This window comes from Neoarius graeffei, chromosome 2 (assembly GCF_027579695.1).
Source record: "Neoarius graeffei isolate fNeoGra1 chromosome 2, fNeoGra1.pri, whole genome shotgun sequence".
NCBI classification, from domain to species: Eukaryota; Metazoa; Chordata; class Actinopteri; order Siluriformes; family Ariidae; genus Neoarius; species Neoarius graeffei.
In genome coordinates, this window is record NC_083570.1 from 17,833,686 (window position 1) to 17,852,948 (window position 19,263).

Sequence of the window (19,263 nt, forward strand, 5' to 3'; positions counted from 1 at the left end):
CCCCCCATAACATTTAATTTTATGCTGGAAAAAAACACAAACGTTTGGAACTCTAAAATGTTTTTGGACTGATTCGATAAAGTAGAAGTCACAAAATAGAAATCTATAACAAAGTTAAACAAGAGTGCTCTGAGAGCACATCTAATATCCGCTGGCAACTATGCCATAACTCTGGTAAAATGCAACTGAATTGAACGAAATTGCAATATGCATATTACCGACATATAACAAAGAATCCTGTCAAGTTTCATGAAATTCATCCAAAAATTGGGAGAGGAGTTAATTTCAGAAGGTGAGCACCCTTCCTGGGATGGATGGATGGACGGATGGACATCGCCACATCATAATCCCCCTTCGGGCCTTTTGGCCAGCGGGGGATAACAAAGTAAAGTACCACTTTACATAACAGAATAAAATATAATTGAATTGAACTATCATACACATTGATGTTATAAGAATAAATAGATTTTAAAAAACAGGGCATTCTGAGAGAGGAAAATAATCAATAACAAGTTTCAAGTGTGGCCTGATACAAAACAAAGTTATTGCTATATGCAAAAAGATGAGTGTTTTACTGTCAGAGCACACCAGAAGATTTTCTTCCTCTTATACCGCAGCAGTACCCCAGAATGACGTATTTTATTTGTGACTAGCAGGTTACCCAGCGTTGCCCGGGTTTTGCAAAATTCTGGGTTGCCCCCAGACTTCCATGTCAAATTTGGCGAAGATATGTCAAGAAATGGTGATGTTAACCCAAGACAAACAAAAATCCAAACATCCACCACCCAGGGGACCACCAGGGACCCCCTGGGGCCCAAATATGGAATTTCTGAGTTCTGTCAAATTGTGGCCATCTCCTGTACCTACATGCCAAGTTTAGTGAAGCTCTGTCAAGAGTTTCTGTTGAAAAATGTAATGTGAAAGGCATTGAGGGAGGGGTTGGGTGGATGTTGTGCCCCCCCAGGGACTTCCCTGGGGCCTGTACATGCATTTTGTTTATATCTGCAAAATTGTGGGTCATCCCCCAACCTACTTGCCAAATGTGGTGAAAATCCGTCAAGAAATGGCGACGTTAACTCAAGACAAACAAATAAACAAACATTGCCTTGCCCCCCAGGGACCTCCCTGGGGCCCATACATGAATTTTGCTTATATCTGCAAAATTCCAGGTCATCCCCAGACCTATGTGCCAAATTTGGTGAAAATCCATCAAGAAATGGCAACATTAGCTCAAGACAAACAAACAAACGTTGCCACTTATTATATAGATGTTATGGAACATCCACAAAAACAAGTTTCTGTTCTCACTTGTTATAGCAATTATAAATCCTCACCAGGTTCCCAGGTTCACTTTTCTCTCTTTCTTGAAATTAATAAGACAAAAAAAAAAACACATCTTCTGAAGATGATGGAAAACTTCATTTTACAGCTAGACCTCTGATTGTTGCAAATTGCCCACCCTAGAGACTCCTTTGAAAAATGTTAAATGAAACTTCATACAGAAACACTCACCATATGAACAATTATATATATATATATATATATATATATATATATATATATATATAATCTCAATATCTCTAGCTGCTTTATCCTGTTCTACAGTCCAGGGTCGCAGGCAAGCTGGAGCCTATCCCAGCTGACTATGGGCGAAAGGCGGGGTACACCCTGGACAAGTCGCCAGGTCATCACAGGGCTGAGACATAGACACAGACAACCATTCACACTCACATTCACACCTACGGTCAATTTAGGGTCACCAGTTAACCTAACCTGCATGTCTTTGGACTGTGGGGGAAACCGGAGCACCCGGAGCAAACCCACGCGGACACGGGGAGAACATGCAAACTCCGCACAGAAAGGCCCTCACCGGCCACGGGGCTTGAACCCAGGACCTTCTTGCTGTGAGGCGGCAGCGCTAACCACTACACCACCGTGCCACCCACATATATATATATATATATATATATATATATATATATATATATATATATAAAAAATTAAAATGTGGAGTTTCTGCTCTACAAGTCTTGATGAATGAGTTGTTACGATGGACATGATAACATATTAGAACGTTAACCACCAATGGTTTTATTCTACTGGAGAAAATGCACTTTTGATGAGAAAAACAAGTAGTTTTTGGTTTGGCCCATATAGAACCCTGAGTTAATTTGACAAAAGAGTTTGATGTAACTTTGCTCAATATACAGTTGCAGTCAGAAGTTTACAGACACAGACATGAATGTCATCATGCCAGGGCAATATTGGGCATTCAGTGATTTCTTTGGGCCATTCTTTTTCTGTGGTACACCATACAACTTTAATAGAAAAAAACAACAACTGGTGCACAAATTTTAATTTATTTTGGATTTTCTGAAATCAACACCAGGTCAAACTTATACATACAAGATCAAAAATACACATATACCCACTTAGGTTATTAATTCAGTCATGCAGAAAGTTCCAAAATGTCAACTTGCCAGGCCAAGGCCTCTTAACTTCCTCTTAGTGATCATGATTGACTACAGCTGGAAGCTTCTCTGTGTACAACATAAAAATGGTTTGTTTTACAGCACTCATTGGATTGACCAGCCTACAGTACAATAGAAAAGTCCAAGAAGCTCAGTGCAGATCTGAGAAATAGGATCACACACTCAGGAATGTCTCTTGGAGCCATGTCTAAACAATTGCAGATTACAAGATTATCAGTTCAAACAATTGTATATAAGTAGAAGTAATAGGGGGGCGGCACAGTGGTGTAGTGGTAAGCACTGTCACCTCACAGCAAGAAGGTCCTGGGTTCGAGCCCAGCAGCCATCGAGGGCCTTTCTGTATGGAGTTTGCATGTTCTTTCCCCCCACAGTCCAAAGACATCCAGGTTAGGCTAATTGGTGGCTCTAAATTGATGGTAGGTGTGAATGTGAGTGTGAATGGTTGTTTGTCTCTACAGTACATATCAGCCCTGCAATGATCTGGCAACTTGTCCAGGGTGTACCCAGTCAGCTGGGATAGGCTCCAGCTTCCCTGTGACCCTCAGATAAGCGGCTATAGATAATGGATGGATGGATGAATGGATGGATGGATGGATGGATGGATGGAAGTTATTGGGAGGTGTGGTTACTTTGCTGGAAGAAGACCCAAACTGTCATCCTCAGCTGAGAGGAAATAACCATGGGGAAGCCATGGCTTAATGGTTAAAGAAGCCGCTTTGGAACCAAAAAGTCACTGGTTTGATCCCCTGGACCTGCAGGAATGGCTGAAGTGCCCTTGAGCAAGGCACTTAAGCCCCAACAGGCTCCCCAGGGTATGTTGTACATTGCGTTGGATAAGAGTGTCTGCTAAATGTCGTTAATGTAATGTGATGTAGGAACTCAGGAACCACCAAGGCACAGGCCTGCCATGAACTGGAAGTTGCTGGAACACCAGTGTCACAGTCGACAGTTGAGAGAGTTTTACATCACCATGGGCTGAGAGGCTGCCATTCAAGAAAAAAGCCCCTCCCTTACAGAAAAACCACATGAACTTCACATGTGATTGCTCACATGTGAAATATGTGGAAAATGTGTTTTTCACAAGGGAAACATGGTTTTGGCCCAATTTTATGTGAATCACATGTGGGAATGTTTTACACATGTGCTCTACATGGTAACACGTGGTAACATGTGATCACATGTGAAATACATGGGAAATTCATGTGTTTTTTTCTGTAAGGGCTGCTCCAACATTGACACCTTCAACCATGACTAAAGTTTGCAGCTGGCCAAATGGACATAGAAAAGCCTTTTGGAGGAAGGTTTTATGGACAGATGAAACAAAGCTTGAGTTGTTTAGCCACAATGACCAGAAGTACAGAGGAACACTGCATCAAGTGTTAAGCATGGTTGTGGTAGTATCATGTTCTGGGGCTGTTTTGCTGCCAATGAAACTGGTGCATTACACAAAGTGAATGGAACAGTGAAGGAGGAGGACTACCTCAGAATTCTTCAACATTACCTCAAACTATCAGCTAGACAGTTTATACTTGGACACAACTGAATGTTCCAACAGGACAATTACCCCAGACACACATCAAAGCTGGTTGTGGAATGGATAAAGCAGATTAACATTAACCGTAAAACAAGTCCTGACCTCAGTCCTTTCGAAAATATGTGGATTGTGCTTACAAATCATTTCCATGTAGAGAAATGTGAACAGTTGAACTCTACCAATTCTGCCAAGAAGAGTGGTCAGACATCTAACCAGAATTCTGCCAGAAGCTTCTCATCTCATCTCATTATCTCTAGCCGCTTTATCCTGTTCTACAGGGTCGCAGGCAAGCTGGAGCCTATCCCAGCTGACTACGGGCAAAAGGCGGGGTACACCCTGGACAAGTCGCCAGGTTATCACAGGGCTGACACATAAACACAGACAACCATTCACACTCACATTCACACCTACGGTCAATTTAGAGTCACCAGTTAACCTAACCTGCATGTCTTTGGACTGTGGGGGAAACCGGAGCACCCGGAGGAAACCCACGCGGACACGGGGAGAACATGCAAACTCCACACAGAAAGGCCCTTGCCGGCCACTGGGCTCGAACCCGGACCTTCTTGCTGTGAGGCGACAGCGCTAACCACTACACCACCGTGCCGCCCTGCCAGAAGCTTGTTGATGGCTATCAAAAGCGTCTAGTCAAGATGAAACTTGCAAAGGGACATTTAATCAAATATGAGGAGTGCTGTATGTACAACCCTAATCAGAAAAAGTTGGGACGGTATGGAAAATGGAAGTGAAAAAAGAAAGCAGCAATTTCTAAATTTACTTTGACTTGTATTTCATTGCAGACAGAATGAAACCAAGATATTTCATGTTTTGTCTGGTCAACTTTATTTCATTTGTTAATATACATCCATTCCTGTGTTTAAGGCCTGCAAAAAAAAAAAATAGGTTGAGACATGGGGCAATTTAGGGCTAGTAATGAGGTTAAACTATTAAATAATTATGTGATTTGAAACAGGTGATGTCAACAGGTGATTGTAATCATGATTTGGTACAAAATCAGTATCCAGAAAAGGTCTAGTCTTTGAGAAGCAAACATGGGCTGAGGATCTCTAGTTCATCAATAAATTGGTTAGAGAATTACTGAAATGTTTAAAAACAATGTCCCTCAAAGAAAGATAGGAAAGGAATTTAATATTTCACTCTCTACAGTGTATAATATCATTAACTGATTTAAGGAATCTGGAGGAAACTCTGTGGGTAAAAGCCAAGGGCGCAAGCCTAATCTGAACACCAGTGATCTCCAATCCCTCAGACGGCACTGCATCAAGAACCGTCATTCATCTATAGCTGATATAACCACATGGGCTTGGGATTACTTTGGCAAACTTTTGTCAAGCTCTGCAATATGGAGTTACATCCACAAGTCCCAATAAAAATTTTACCGTGCAAAAAGAAGCCTTATATTAACCGTGTCCAGAAGCACTGTCGACTGCTCTGGGTTCGGACGCATCTGGGATGGACCATCACACAGTGGAGACGTGTATTGTGGTCAGATGAATCAGTATTCCAGGTCTTTTTTTGTAAGAAATGGACCCTGTGTGCTCCAGACCAAAGACAAAAAGGACTATCCAGACTGTTACCAGGAACAAGTCCAAAAGCCAGGGTCTGTCATGGTATGGGATTGTGTCAGTGCCCTTGGCAAAAGTAACTTGCACTTTTGTGATGGAGTATTAATGCAGAAAAAGTACATTGAGATTTTGAAGCAACATATTTTCACTTCAAGACAACATCTTTTCCAGGGATATTTCAACAAGACAATGCAACACCACATTCTGTACACATTACAAAGACATGGCTGTGGAAGAAGAGGGTGCCTGTCCCCTCTGTCCCCAGTAAAGAATGTGTGGTGAATTTTGAAAGGAAATTATGACAACGACCTTATATTGTTGCACACCTTAAGACCTGTTTACAGGAAGAACAGGACAAAATGACACCTGAAACACTTAATTACTTGGTGTCTTCAGTCCGCAAGCATCTTTTCAGTGTTGTGAGAAGGAATGACAACATTATAAAGTGGTAAATGCTTTAGCAACCCAATTTTTTTTTTAAATGTGTTGCAAGAATCAAAATCAAAATGTGCTTATTTGGGGAAAAAAAAAACACACAATAAAATTCATGATCTAAAACATCAAATAATGTGCTGTTGTATTGTTCTGAGTGCAATACAGGTCAAAGATTATCGATTTCAGTTTTAATTTCAATTTTAACATACCATCCCAACTATTTCTGATTTTGGGTAGTACATTTTTGACCCTGTGTTTATTTCAGGAAACCGAAAATGAATGAAAACTTGTGCACCATCCATCCATCCATCCATTATCTATAGCCGCATATCCTGTCCTACAGGGTTGCAGGCAAGCTGGAGCCTATCCCAGCTGACTATGGGCGAGAGGCGGGGTACACCCTGGACAAGTTGCCAGGTCATCACAGGGCTAACACACAGACAACCATTCACACTCACATTCACACCTACAGTCAATTTAGAGCCACCAATTAGCCTAACCTGCATGCCTTTGGACTGTGGGGGAAACCGGAGCACCCAGAGGAAACCCACGCAGACACGGGGAGAGCATGCAAACTCCACACAGAAAGGCCCTCATCGGCAGCTGGGCTTGAACCCAGGACCATCTTGCTGTGAGGTGACAGTGCTAACCACTATACCACCGTGCCACCCACTTGTGCACCAAATTCTTGTTTTTTGTTATTAAAAGTGTATGTTGTACAATCATTCTGTCACAGAAAAAGAACTGTGAGGGAATTACGTAGATTGAATGATTAGATGTAAATTTCTGACCACAACTGTATAGTACAGTACAGCATGGGCTTACCATCCTGTTTTACTCATGGAGTAGTTTAATAGGAACAGTTACTGTTTTATGGGTACGAGTTAATGATTAATGCTGTAGTTCTAGGCCAAGAGAAAAATATGACCTATGTCTATGTTGTCAAAGAAAGACACTATAAATGGTATTTAAAAACATTTGCAACTTGATCCTATTCACATGAGACATACAATCCAATATATAGATAATATACTAATAAGAACATGTTATAGTCTGTAATAATACTTTGCATGCTGGTGTTTGGTTGGTTAGGCCAAATTTAAAGACTGCACACATGAGAATGATTAGCAGCAGAAGGTGTGATTAAACTGCGGAAGTTTGACTGCATAATAATTAAAAATCCAGGTGGTGTATTTCAAATAATTAATTTCAAATAAAAATAAATTATTTCTATCTTCTATCAGCATTTTATACAGTTTGCATAAGTAGAGGGTAGATTGTACATTGAGTCTGGATATTTCCCATCAACTTACACTTACATAAATTCTATCAGCCATTTCATGTGGATTTCTGCCTGAAGTCAGGAATAAAACACTTAACCATGTGATTTGCTTTTGAATAGAGCTGCTGTTATAGAAAATTAATCAACACAACAATCAGATTCAATATTTCAACAGTGCTGTGGTACAACTATAAATATCTACATCCAAATCATAATAACAGACAAACCTAGTATGTCCAAACCAACAATACAAATAATTGGACTTTTGTTTACTATATTTTTATTTAATATACTGATTAATCATTCACAGTTAAGGCAAACTGTGTATTTAATAGCACCTCCTATGGCAATAGAAAAAAAACTTCACCAAACCTTTTCTTCTGGAGCTGCTGACCAATCTTGCATAACTTTTAGTTCATCAATCTTTCAGCTCATTCCAGCTCTGAAACATGGTAGTGGGAGCATTGTGATTTGGAGCTGCTTTTCTGCTTCAAAGCAGACAACCTGTGATCACTGCGTGAACAATGGAAATTTAACATTTTGCATCAGAATGTGTCAGTAGTGGCCCTGAATTGGGCTTATAGTGCTGTTTATTTAAGAAATCCCAGAAGTATAGATGAAACTGAAGCAGGTTTGTCAAGAGGATTGGTCTAAAAGTCCTGGGTGTAAAAGAAACAATAATTGTGTTTTGTAAGTTAATAAATGTATAAGTACATTAAGGAAAATAAGCAAGTCACTGTGTTTCTTCAGTAAAGTAAGTACAGAAGTATATAAAGTAAGTAAAATAAGGAACTACATTTGGTAAGTGAATAAGTAAGTCTTTCAAAAGTAAGTACATAAGTATGTAAAGTAAAAGTATGTAAAAAATGTGTAAAGTAAGTAAAATAAGGAACTACATTTGGCAAGTGAATAAATAAATGTGTTTTCTAAGTAAGTAAGTGTGTTTTGTTAGTAAAGTAAGTAAAATAAGGAACTACATTTGATCAGTCAAGTAAGTGAATAAAAAGTGTGTTTCCTAAGTAAGTAAGTAAGTAAGTGTGTTTTGTAAGTAAAGTAAGTTCAAAAGTATGTAAAGTAAGTAAAATAAGGAACTAAATTTGGTAAGAGAAAACACACATTTATTTATTCTCTTACCAAATGTAGTTCCTTATTTTACTTACTTTTGAACTTACTTTACTTACAAAACACACTTACTTACTTAGGAAACGCATTTATTTATTCACTTACCAAATGTAGTTCCTTATTTTACTTCCTTTACGCACTTATGTACTTACTTTACTTACAAAACACACTTTTTTTTTCAGTTATTCTACTTTTATTTATTGCATTGCCTGTTTGCACCGTGGGTCAGAGAGGACTGAAATTTCATCCGTGCTGTATGTCGAGCATGTATAACATATTTGACAAAGTTGACTTGACTACTTGGGAAACACACATTTATTTATTCTAAGTAAGTAAGTAAGTGTGTTTTGTAAGTAAAGTACATAAGTATGTAAAGTAGAATAAGTGGATAAATAAATGTGCTTCCTAAGTAAGTGTGTTTTGTAAGTAAAGTAAGTAAAATAAGGAACCACATTTGGTAAGAGAATAAATAAATGTAAGTCAGTGTGTTTTGTAAGTAAAGTAAGTACAAAAGTATGTAAAGTAAGTAAAATAAGGAACTACATTTGGCAAGTGAATAAATAGTGTGTTTTCGAAGTAAGTGTGTTTTGTGCAGAAAGTAACTACATAAGTCAGTAAATAAGTAAATTAGGTAAGTGAGTAAGTAAGTACGTTTTGTACATAAGTATGTAGGTGTAGGTACAAAAGTAGAGTAAGGTAATAAGTAGTTAATTGTGTTTCGAAAGTATGTAAAGTAGGTATGCAAGTAAGTGTGAGTGAATAAAATAGGCAAATATATGTGTTTTTGAAAGCATGAAGGTGGATGCAAATACAGTAAGTTGAGTAAAGAAGTACAGTGGTGCTTGAAAGTTTGTGAAACCTTTAGAATTTTCTATATTTCTGCATAAATACGACCTAAAACATCATCAGATTTTCACACAAGTCCTAAAAGTAGATAAAAAGAACCCAAATAAACAAATGAGACAAAAATATTAGACTTGGTCATTTATTTATTTATTGAGAAAAATGAGCCAATATTACATATCTGTGAGTGGCAAAAGTATGTGAACCTCTAGGATTAGCAGTTAATTTGAAGGTGAAATTAGAGTCAGGTGTTTTCAAATCAATGGGATGACAATCAGGTGTGAGTGGGCACCCTGTTTTATTTAAAGAACAGGGATCTATCAAAGTCTGATCTTCACAACACATGTTTGTGGACGTGTATCATGGTACAAACAAAGGAGACTTCTGAGGACCTCAGAAAAAGCGTTGTTGATGCTCATCAGGCTAGAAAAGGTTACAAAACCATTTCTAAAGAGTTTGGACTCCACCAATCCACAGGCAGACAGATTGCGTACAAATGGAGGAAATTCAAGACCATTGTTACCCTCCCCAGGAGTGGTCGATCAACAAAGATCACTCCAAGAGCAAGGCGTGTAATAGTCGGTGAGGTCACAAAGGACCCCAGGGTAACTTTTAAGCAACTGAAGGCCTCTCTCACATTGGCTAATGTTAATGTTCAGGATTCCACCATCAGGAGAACACTGAACAACAATGGTGCGCATGGCAGGGTTGCAAGGAGAAAGTCACTGCTCTCCAAAAAGAACATTGCTGCTCGTCTGCAGTTTGCTAAAGATCACGTGGACAAGCCAGAAGGCTATTGGAAAAATGTTTTGTGGACGGATGAGACCAAAATAGAATATTTTGGTTTAAATGAGAAGTGTTATGTTTGAAAAAAGGAAAACACTGCATTCCAGCATAAGAACCTTATTCCATCTGTGAAACATGGCAGTGGTAGTATCATGGTTTGGGCCTGTTTTGCTGCATCTGGGCCAGGACGGCTTGCCATCATTGATGGAACAATGAATTCTGAATTATACCAGCCAATTCTAAAGGAAAATGTCAGGACATCTGTCCATGAACTGAATCTCAAGAGAAGGTGGGTCATGCAGCAAGTCAACAACCTTAAGCACACAAGTTGTTCTACCAAAGAATGGTTAAAGAAGAAGAAGAAAGTTAATGTTTTGGAATGGCCAAGTCAAAGTCCTGACCTTAATCCAATTGAAATGCTGTGGAAGGACCTGGAGCGAGCAGTTCATGTGAGGAAACCCACCAACATCCCAGAGTTGAAGCTGTTCTGTACGGAGAAATGGGCTAAAATTCCTCCAAGCCGGTGTGCAGGACTGATCAACAGTTACCGCAAACGTTTAGTTGCAGTTATTGCTGCACAAGGGGGTCACACCAGATACTGAAAGCAAAGGTTCACATACTTTTGCCACTCACAGATATGTAATCTTGGATCATTTTCCTCAATAAATAAATGATCAAGTATAATATTTTTGTCTCATTTGTTTAACTGGGTTCTCTTTATCTACTTTTAGGACTTGTGTGAAAATCTGATGATGTTTTAGGTCATATTTATGCAGAAATATAGAAAATTCTAAAGGGTTCACAAACTTTCAAGCACCACTGTAAGTAGCTAATTGTGTTTTGTGCATAAGTAAATTAAGTCATCTCATCTCATCTCATTATCTGTAGCCGCTTTATCCTATTCTACAGGGTCGCAGGCAAGCTGGAGCCTATCCCAGCTGACTACGGGCGAAAGGCGGGGTACACCCTGGACAAGTCGCCAGGTCATCACAGGGCTAGTAAATTAAGTAAGTAAACAATTTAAGTATGTACAGACACAATTGTGGTTTATGGTCCTGAAAAGAACCTCCACTTAGTCTTAAAAAAAGAAAGAAAGAAAGAAAGAAAGAAAGAAAGAAAGAAAGAAAGAAAGAAAGAAAGAAAGAAAGAAAACGAGCAATGGCATAATGCTGCTTTAAGTGTTTTATTGAAGCTTCAGTATTAGTCAAGTGTTCATGGTGCACTGAAGTCTATGTTAAACTCAGAATAATGAAAACTTGAGATTTGATACCAAAACCAAGGAAAGAGTGGAGCACTTCATATAACAATAGTGTGTACAGTAAACGCAGTAAACAGTAAACTGTAAACTGTTTACAGTAAACTGTAAACGCTGGGTTTTCACGTGAATTATAAGTCCGTGGTTGTCAAAGACACACCTGTAAGTCAGCGCAGTTATTATGTATGGTCTCTGCTTATACACATTCTGACTATATAAAAATATATCTATAATCTGTTTCACATTTCACAGACGTATATGATTACTGTGAATTGTCCAGCTACTGTTGAGGATTTTTAAAACTCTATCTAAGGGGTCACAGATTAAAAATATACCATAAACGTAAACCAACTAAGCAACAGTGCAAACACAGGAGGTTAGTCCATAATTTTGTCTGCAGATCTCTGGCTTTGTTGGCTGACTCCAGATCAGCCAGTTCACAAGAAATACACAACAGTTTCAGGATCAGATAGTAAAAATGGTACAAGGCTCAATTTCACAGCTTCTCCCTCAATTCATACATCAGTGCTGATAGAAATATTGCAACATTTAGAACAATAATAATAACAATAATAATCATTCAAGCTATAAGAAAAAAAAACACAATCAGTCTAATTCACAACAGTAATAATAATAATAATAATAATAATAATAATAATAATAAACAGCAACATTGATCTGTATAAGTGTGCCACAGGATATCTAAAATTTAAATATCTTAATATAAAAATAAAAAATAATATTAAACCCACAATAATAACAGTGCAATATTATTATTATTATTATTATTAAGTACTATGTAGTCACCTTAATATTTTAAGGTACTCTTTCTTTCTTTCTCTCTCTCTCTCAGGTCTTCAAATAACTGTTCATGCCAATGAAAGACTATACTCTTTTTTTTTTTTTTTTGGGAAAACTCATATGATTGCTGGTGTATTTCTATGTTCCGATTGCATTAAAAAAATCACTATTATTCTATCCACGTTCACTGAATATGAGTAATCGCGCGCTCTGATTGGCAACTCTACTACTAGGATATCAGCTCATATACCGTGACTAGAGAAAAACAAAAATGGTGGAGTGTGTTGCTGAACCAACCGAGGACGAAATAAAAAACCCAAAAAAATTTAAAAAAGCAACAAAATATGGAATGAAAGTATCTGATGGTAAGAATGTATCTATCTTTTTTCTTTTATGCGATTATTATCTCATTTTTCACAAAATTGCTCCTGTCATTTCACCGGTTTGTTTACATTCTACACCTTTAAGCATTAAAATTTGTTGAATTTTTTAGACTGGTTCAAAAGCTCAAAGAAGTTTGAAAATGACATCACTGAAATGTCCAAGGAAGAATTAAATAAATGTCTAAAGCTATTCTATACCTCGATGGCACGACAGCAAGACGGCACTTTGTACAAAAAAACAACACTGAAGTCGGTTCATGGAGCCATCGATAGGTTTTTAAGAAGTCCGCCGAAGAGGAAATGATTTTGTCGGATGTTTTGTATAAAGTTTTTATTTATCGAATTTGCAAAAAATAAAAATTATCCGTTTCTCAAAATCCGATGAATGTGGATAGAATAAGACAGTTATTCTACTCAATCTCGTCGTACACGGCTTATAGCCGATTCGGTGCTACGCGCCTTGTACGACTTGATTTCGTGGAATAACTGTTAAATATCTGATTTTCATGAAAGAAACAGTTTAAAATAACTGTCAAGTGAAGCCATGTCTAAATTACATTCCTTATCCGTTTCACAGGTTGCAAAATTTCACACATTATAAGAACCGCACTGAACAACAGCGGCAATAAAAGGCTAAATACGTCTCATCAAGTTTGTCAGGATTGTAAAAGTTGGTGCGATAGTTTTGAATACTGAAACAGTACATTCTTCATCATTTCTTTAAAAAAAACTGATAAAAGGACATAAGGAACAATAATAATTGCCAATTGATGTTATGTTTACAATTAATGTTTCTTCTACACTCTTTTCTAGTGTATTTAGTAAAAAACATATAAACATTTTCTTATATTAAAGGGAAATTTCACCTCAAAACATGTTCATGCTTGTGCTTCCTCACAGACATGCTGGAATGATAAAATCGGAGGTCCGAAGAGGACAGAGCTGCCCTGAGAATATTTCAGGTAAAAGTTTTTGGGTGAAACTTGTTTTCATGCCATTAGCCACACTCATCTTTGGATTCTACCGAAGCTGGAGTTCAACATGGAGGTTGGACTTCTGAGTCATGACCAGCTTGGAAAAATCTCCGAGATACTGCTACTGGTATTATGTTGTATCAGCTACAAACCATCCACGAGTGCTTTTTAAAAACTGGTGCGTCCTTAAATCATGTAATACGACACATAGATTTATTATTCCGGCACGTTTATTACACTGATTTATTTATTTTATTTTCGTTAACCATTTCGCCTTTAAAAAAAAACTAGCTGTAAATTTTATTTATGGCCTATGTATGTTGGGGTGTATAGGGCGTCAGGGAGGGGTAGCACCTCTGGTGGATGGTTTTAGGATGGTTCTCTCACCCTTGGTCTCCACCTGATGCTCAGCTCTCACCAGTGGCTCCGGGTAGCTGTCAGCATGCAACAGCAGCCACACCCCGGGCAACAGCTTCAACAGGCTGGTGAAACCTGGTGAGGGTAACCGTTGGGTGAAACATCCCTCGGTGAATCTTGGGAAATGCTCATCCCTGCATGCGAAGACTGTTCCAGCAGACTGGGCGGACGAAATCTCAATAGATTCAACGGCCAGAAAGATGGTTCAGCAGTACACCGTGGAGTGTAGAGGGCACATCAAAAGCACTATAGAAGGTGTGGCCATCCACTGCAGCCAAGGAGGTCTCCAGCCGTAACAACTCTTTGTGCCACTGGATCTTGACTTCTGCGGTGGGGTTGCTCCAGTGCAACAGCTTCTCCACCATAAACCAATTCATGCACAGGTTTATTGTGCAGTTCTTCCAAGAGTCCTGCGGCGATGGGTGAGGGGCCAAGTGACAGGTAGAGGTTACTACTGGAAGTCGTAGTTCCAAGCCTGCACGTAGGTGGCCTGTGGACCAGGGTTTGCTCTTCATTGCACCTGGGCAGCGATGGAGTTCGGCAGCATCCCAGGTGACTGAGCAGCCCTATTCAGGATGGCACTGCTCACCCTAGTAAAGGAGGGGACTAGAAAAGGTGTCCCAAAAATTGCCTGCCCTATCAAGTAACTAGCCAGCATGCCACGGTTGGCAGTTAACCCCACTCATGCGGTCGAAAACGCAGTAGAAAGAAGTTAACACTTGGTACGTGGAATGTATGGACACTACTTGATAGAGCGGACACGTCAAGGCCTCATTGAAGAACGGCACTGATTGCCATGGAGTTGGCACGCTACAATATCGATATTGCAGCCCTTAACGAGACAAGATTTGCCGAGGAGGGATCGTTATGCAACCCCAAAGGCGGCTACACGTTCTTCTGGAAAGGCAAAGCAGACCATGAATACAGGATACATGGAGTAGGATTCACTATTCACACTGCACTTCTTTGCCAGATGCCTGATCTCCCTACTGGCATAAACAAATGCCTCATGAAGCTTCCTATTGGCCAGTCCGGACATGTGACAATCATCAGTGCCTATGCACCAACACTGACCAATAGTGAAGACAAAAAGGAGCAGTTCTACGAGAACCTTGACTCCACTGCGAAGTCAACTCCAAGTGACAACCTCATTGTCCTTGGTGACTTCAACGCAACAGTAGGCAGAGATCACAGTAGCTGGAAAGGCGTTGGTAAGATGAATAGCAATGGTTTACTTCTGCTGATGTTCTGTGCTGAGAATATGCTCACCATCACCAACACTTCCTTCAGAATGGCCAACAAGTACAAAACCACATGGATGCATCCCAGGTCCAAGCAGTGGCATCTCATCGACTATGTCATCGTTCGTCAGCAAGAACAAGGCCACAGAAATCTTGGGCACCCTAAAAAGCGCTACAAGGACAACATAAAGGAGAGCCTTAAACACTGCGACCTCCCTGCCAAAGACCTAGAAGCCTGTGCTAAAGACAGAATCAAGTGGCGCTCCAAGACAAAAGAGGCCTGTATGAACTTTGAACGGTTTAAGCGTAATAGAGTCCTAGGCGCTAGAGAATACAGGAAAGCCTCCACATCTGCAAGCCCTGCCATGTCATTCCAGTGCCCTCAGTGTCCCAAAGTGTGTTATTCCAGAATTGGCTTCACTAGCCATGCTCGTGCCCATCAACAAAGACTGCGCAAATGACATCATCGATACCACTGGTCAACTGAAGAAGAAGAATGTCAGAAATGGTGAGCTGAGGTGAAGTGAGGACCCAAGAGCAGACTCAAAAGACAGACAGTGTACAGAGAAAAACTTCTTTAATGGAGTACAGGGCAGAGGTACAGTAGGGCCCAGGCTAAAATCAGTGGTCAAAGAACGGGCCAAGAGGTCAAATACACAGAGGAGCAGGTAGGCACAGTCAGGGACAAAAACAGGACAGAAAAATCTTCACAAAAACCGAAGAACAAAGGGACAAGGGAAATCCAGGCAGAGGAAGCAAAAACACAATCCAAAAGAACAGGCAGGTAAAACAGGGGCAAAAAAACTGGACAGAAAACTAGACAAAAAACAAGGAACAATTCAGGCAGGGGGAATCAAGAAGACACAATACCAATGGGTTGTAGCGAGGCGAGGAAAGTCTACTAGAGACAGTCTGTCAACTGGAGTAGCTCCAAACAGTTCTTAAAAAGGCCCTGGCTGATGGGAGAGGAGTGGTAACAAGTGTGGGAGTGCCGCTTCAGGAAAGTGGCCTTCAGCAAGGCAGGAATGAATTCCTGTTCCAGATCCGGCCTGGAGCCGGCACGGAAGTCCCACAAACTCAGGCATGGATGGACTGGACCGGACTGTGAAAAGAATGGCTGTTAACTGAAGTGTGGTTTGACATGTTTGTTGACATTATCAATGAAAACCAACTGGTAAAAATGCATTGTTGAGTAACCCCTAATGTACGAAAAAAAAAGCAAATATTAGACATCTGAGGTAAATTTTTTAAAAAAAGTGTACGTTTCTCATCTCATCTCATTATCTCTAGCCGCTTTATCCTGTTCTACAGGGTTGCAGGCAAGCTGGAGCCTATCCCAGCTGACTACGGGCGAAAGGCGGGGTACACCCTGGACAAGTAGCCAGGTCATCACAGGGCTGAAACATAGACACAGACAACCATTCACACTCACATTCACACCTACGGTCAATTTAGAGTCACCAGTTAACCTAACCTGCATGTCTTTGGACTGTGGGGGAAACCGGAGCACCCGGAGGAAACCCACACGGACAACATGCAAACTCCACACAGAAAGGCCCTCGCCGGCCACGGGGCTCAAACCCGGACCTTCTTGCTGTGAGGCGACAGCGCTAACCACTACACCACCGTGCCGCCCTACGAACTGGATCATAAAGAAAAAAGTGTACATTTCTCATCTCATTATCTCTAGCCGCTTTATCCTGTTCTACAGGGTTGCAGGCAAGCTGGAGCCTATCCCAGCTGACTACGGGCGAAAGGCGGGGTACACCCTGGACAAGTAGCCAGGTCATCACAGGGCCGACACATAGACACAGACAACCATTCACACTCACATTCACACCTACGGTCAATTTAGAGTCACCAGTTACCCTAACCTGCATGTCTTTGGACTGTGGGGGAAACCGGAGCACCCGGAGGAAACCCACACGGACACGGGGAGAACATGCAAACCCCACACAGAAAGGCCCTCGCCGGCCACGGGGCTCGAACCCGGACCTTCTTGCTGTGAGGCGACAGCGCTAACCACTACACCACCGTGCCGCCCTACAAACTGGATCATAAAGAAAAAATTATTTCAGGATTTTTAAGAGCACTTCATGGCACGCTGTAAAGAATTTCAAGCGTAAAGTTGTCTTTCAGTGAAACTTCCTTCTAATCGGCGATGAAAGGAAGTTTTGATACCTGTAATCTATGACAGAGAGGTGTGTCGGTGGTTAATGTATTGGATCCTATGTGTAGCGGTTAAAACCTTCCTCTGGTGTTAGCTTTCTGTTACTATCTCTTATGTTAACGGGTCGGTTTTGACCCGTGTCTTAAATCAGCCATAAAATACCCTAAAAACAATTATTTATCATCCAATTTGTTTCTTACCTCTTGGTTACCTTGTTAGGCTCCCTTATCCAGGAAAAGATTGGTTTTAATATTTTTGTTGTGGCCCCCTGGGCCTTTCTTTTAACAGCATACCCCTCGTTTTCAATATAAAAAAGTGGTCAAATGAACCTCAAGAGAATAATGTAAACAAATAAAAGGTTGTTCTGTTACCTGACTATTACTGAGGGGTATTAGATCACATCTCTTAAATGTTCAAAAAAAAAAAAAAGATTTTAATTTTAATATTATCAACTATAGTAACATCTATGGTGTTTCGGGTCAATTTCGACCCATATATATTTACTTCAAGAAAAGGGCAAAAAACAAGTCTTTTTTATTCCTGCCTGTCAATGCGTCCCAGAGACTATCAGTGGCCTCATGTGACGATGGCATAAACAGATCAAAACATGACCTGATGTCACTTACTCTCGTCACAGCAAACCTTGTGATCCCAGGGGTCATTTTGATGACATTTGCAGCAGCTGTCCTGCCATGTACGTCAGGAGGTACTGAGCTCCAACAGATGTTGCCACTTTTGGATCTGAATGTTTCAGCAGGTGACCTCCTCATCAGACTGATCAGATGTGTCCGTGTCTTCCGGTTGATACGCCACATCATCGTCCTCCTCAGAGACCTGCTCATCTCCATCGCTATATTGCTCTGTGTCCTCTGCCTCATTATCAGCAAAGATATGATCCAGAGCTTGGCTTATATTCAGTCCTCTTCTCAATGTTGCATGCTGTAAATTGGAGATGTGTACTCTGCAAGTCACCAACTCTAAACTCAATTGGCCTTACATGCCTGGACATGTCTGTCTTTGTTTGTTCTGTCAAAAGCCTCGGTCACAACCGGCCGTACGTGCTCCTACGGCCGGTCTACGTGAAAAAACGCAAGAAACGCACGGAGGGCGCGTGTGTGACGTGCTGATTTTCGAGCCGTAGACTGGCCGCAGAGGTTCTTTGTCATGTCAAACAAACTCTACGGGCGCTTACGTTTTTTTCAGGTTGCAAGACAAACTTATGGCCAACGTGCATCTTTCTCCACAAACAAAAAAAACGCAGCAATTTGGGAAACGCCAAAAATCGCACGGCCAAAAAATCGTACGTCCGGTTGTGACCTAGGCTAAACAGGCAAAGAGAAAAGCCCCTGACTGAAGCTCAAGTGGTTGGAGGAAGAGCTGGCTGTAGGCTGATTGTGTGTTTATGATTTCAGTTTTGGCATTTATTATTGTTTTATAATCTTATATTTTAACTGAGTCGAAATTGACCCTAACAACACAAAGGTCACAATTTTTACCAGAGCATTTTATAATTTAGTAAAATTATTTTTTTGAATTTTATTTTGTTTAAATAGAAGTCAAAAAGTCTTGATGCAATAAACAAATTTATGTAGTACTTTTATGCATGCTAAACCTAAAAACGGGTCGGTGCCGACCCTAATACTAGAGGAAGGTTTTAATCTGAGCTGCCGCTGCTGCTGCAGGCCTCCTTCAGGTCCTCCTGGTGCTCGAAAGCGGCTCGGATGAACTGACTGAACACTCGATCCATGTAGCCTTCACCGTGCGGGAAAAGCCCTTCAAGGAAGCCAATGTGCCCTCCGTGTGATGTCACCAAGAGAGCGACGTTTGGTAAGCGCTGAGCCAGAGATACCGGGAAAGCTATGGAGAGAGAAAGAAAATCGTAAAGTAATCTCAGGAACGAGTTCAATACGCAGTTTTCACACAAACAAGTGATGATCATGGG

The 19,263-nt window shown here is 40.5% G+C and overlaps 1 protein-coding gene across 3 annotated transcripts in view; it reads right to left on the bottom strand.

The window, feature by feature from the left end:
* Positions 1 to 15,711: 15,711 nt before the first annotated feature.
* The window catches only part of LOC132881462 (phospholipase ABHD3-like), a 33,452-nt gene continuing 29,900 nt past the window's right edge, over positions 15,712 to 19,263 (bottom strand). For all 3 annotated transcript variants that reach the window (XM_060913934.1, XM_060913933.1, XM_060913935.1), the window contains exon 9: positions 15,712 to 19,178. In XM_060913934.1, coding sequence (XP_060769917.1) covers positions 18,976 to 19,178 — 203 coding nt within the window. In that variant the 3' untranslated portion in view covers positions 15,712 to 18,975. The remainder of the gene's footprint in view (positions 19,179 to 19,263) is intronic.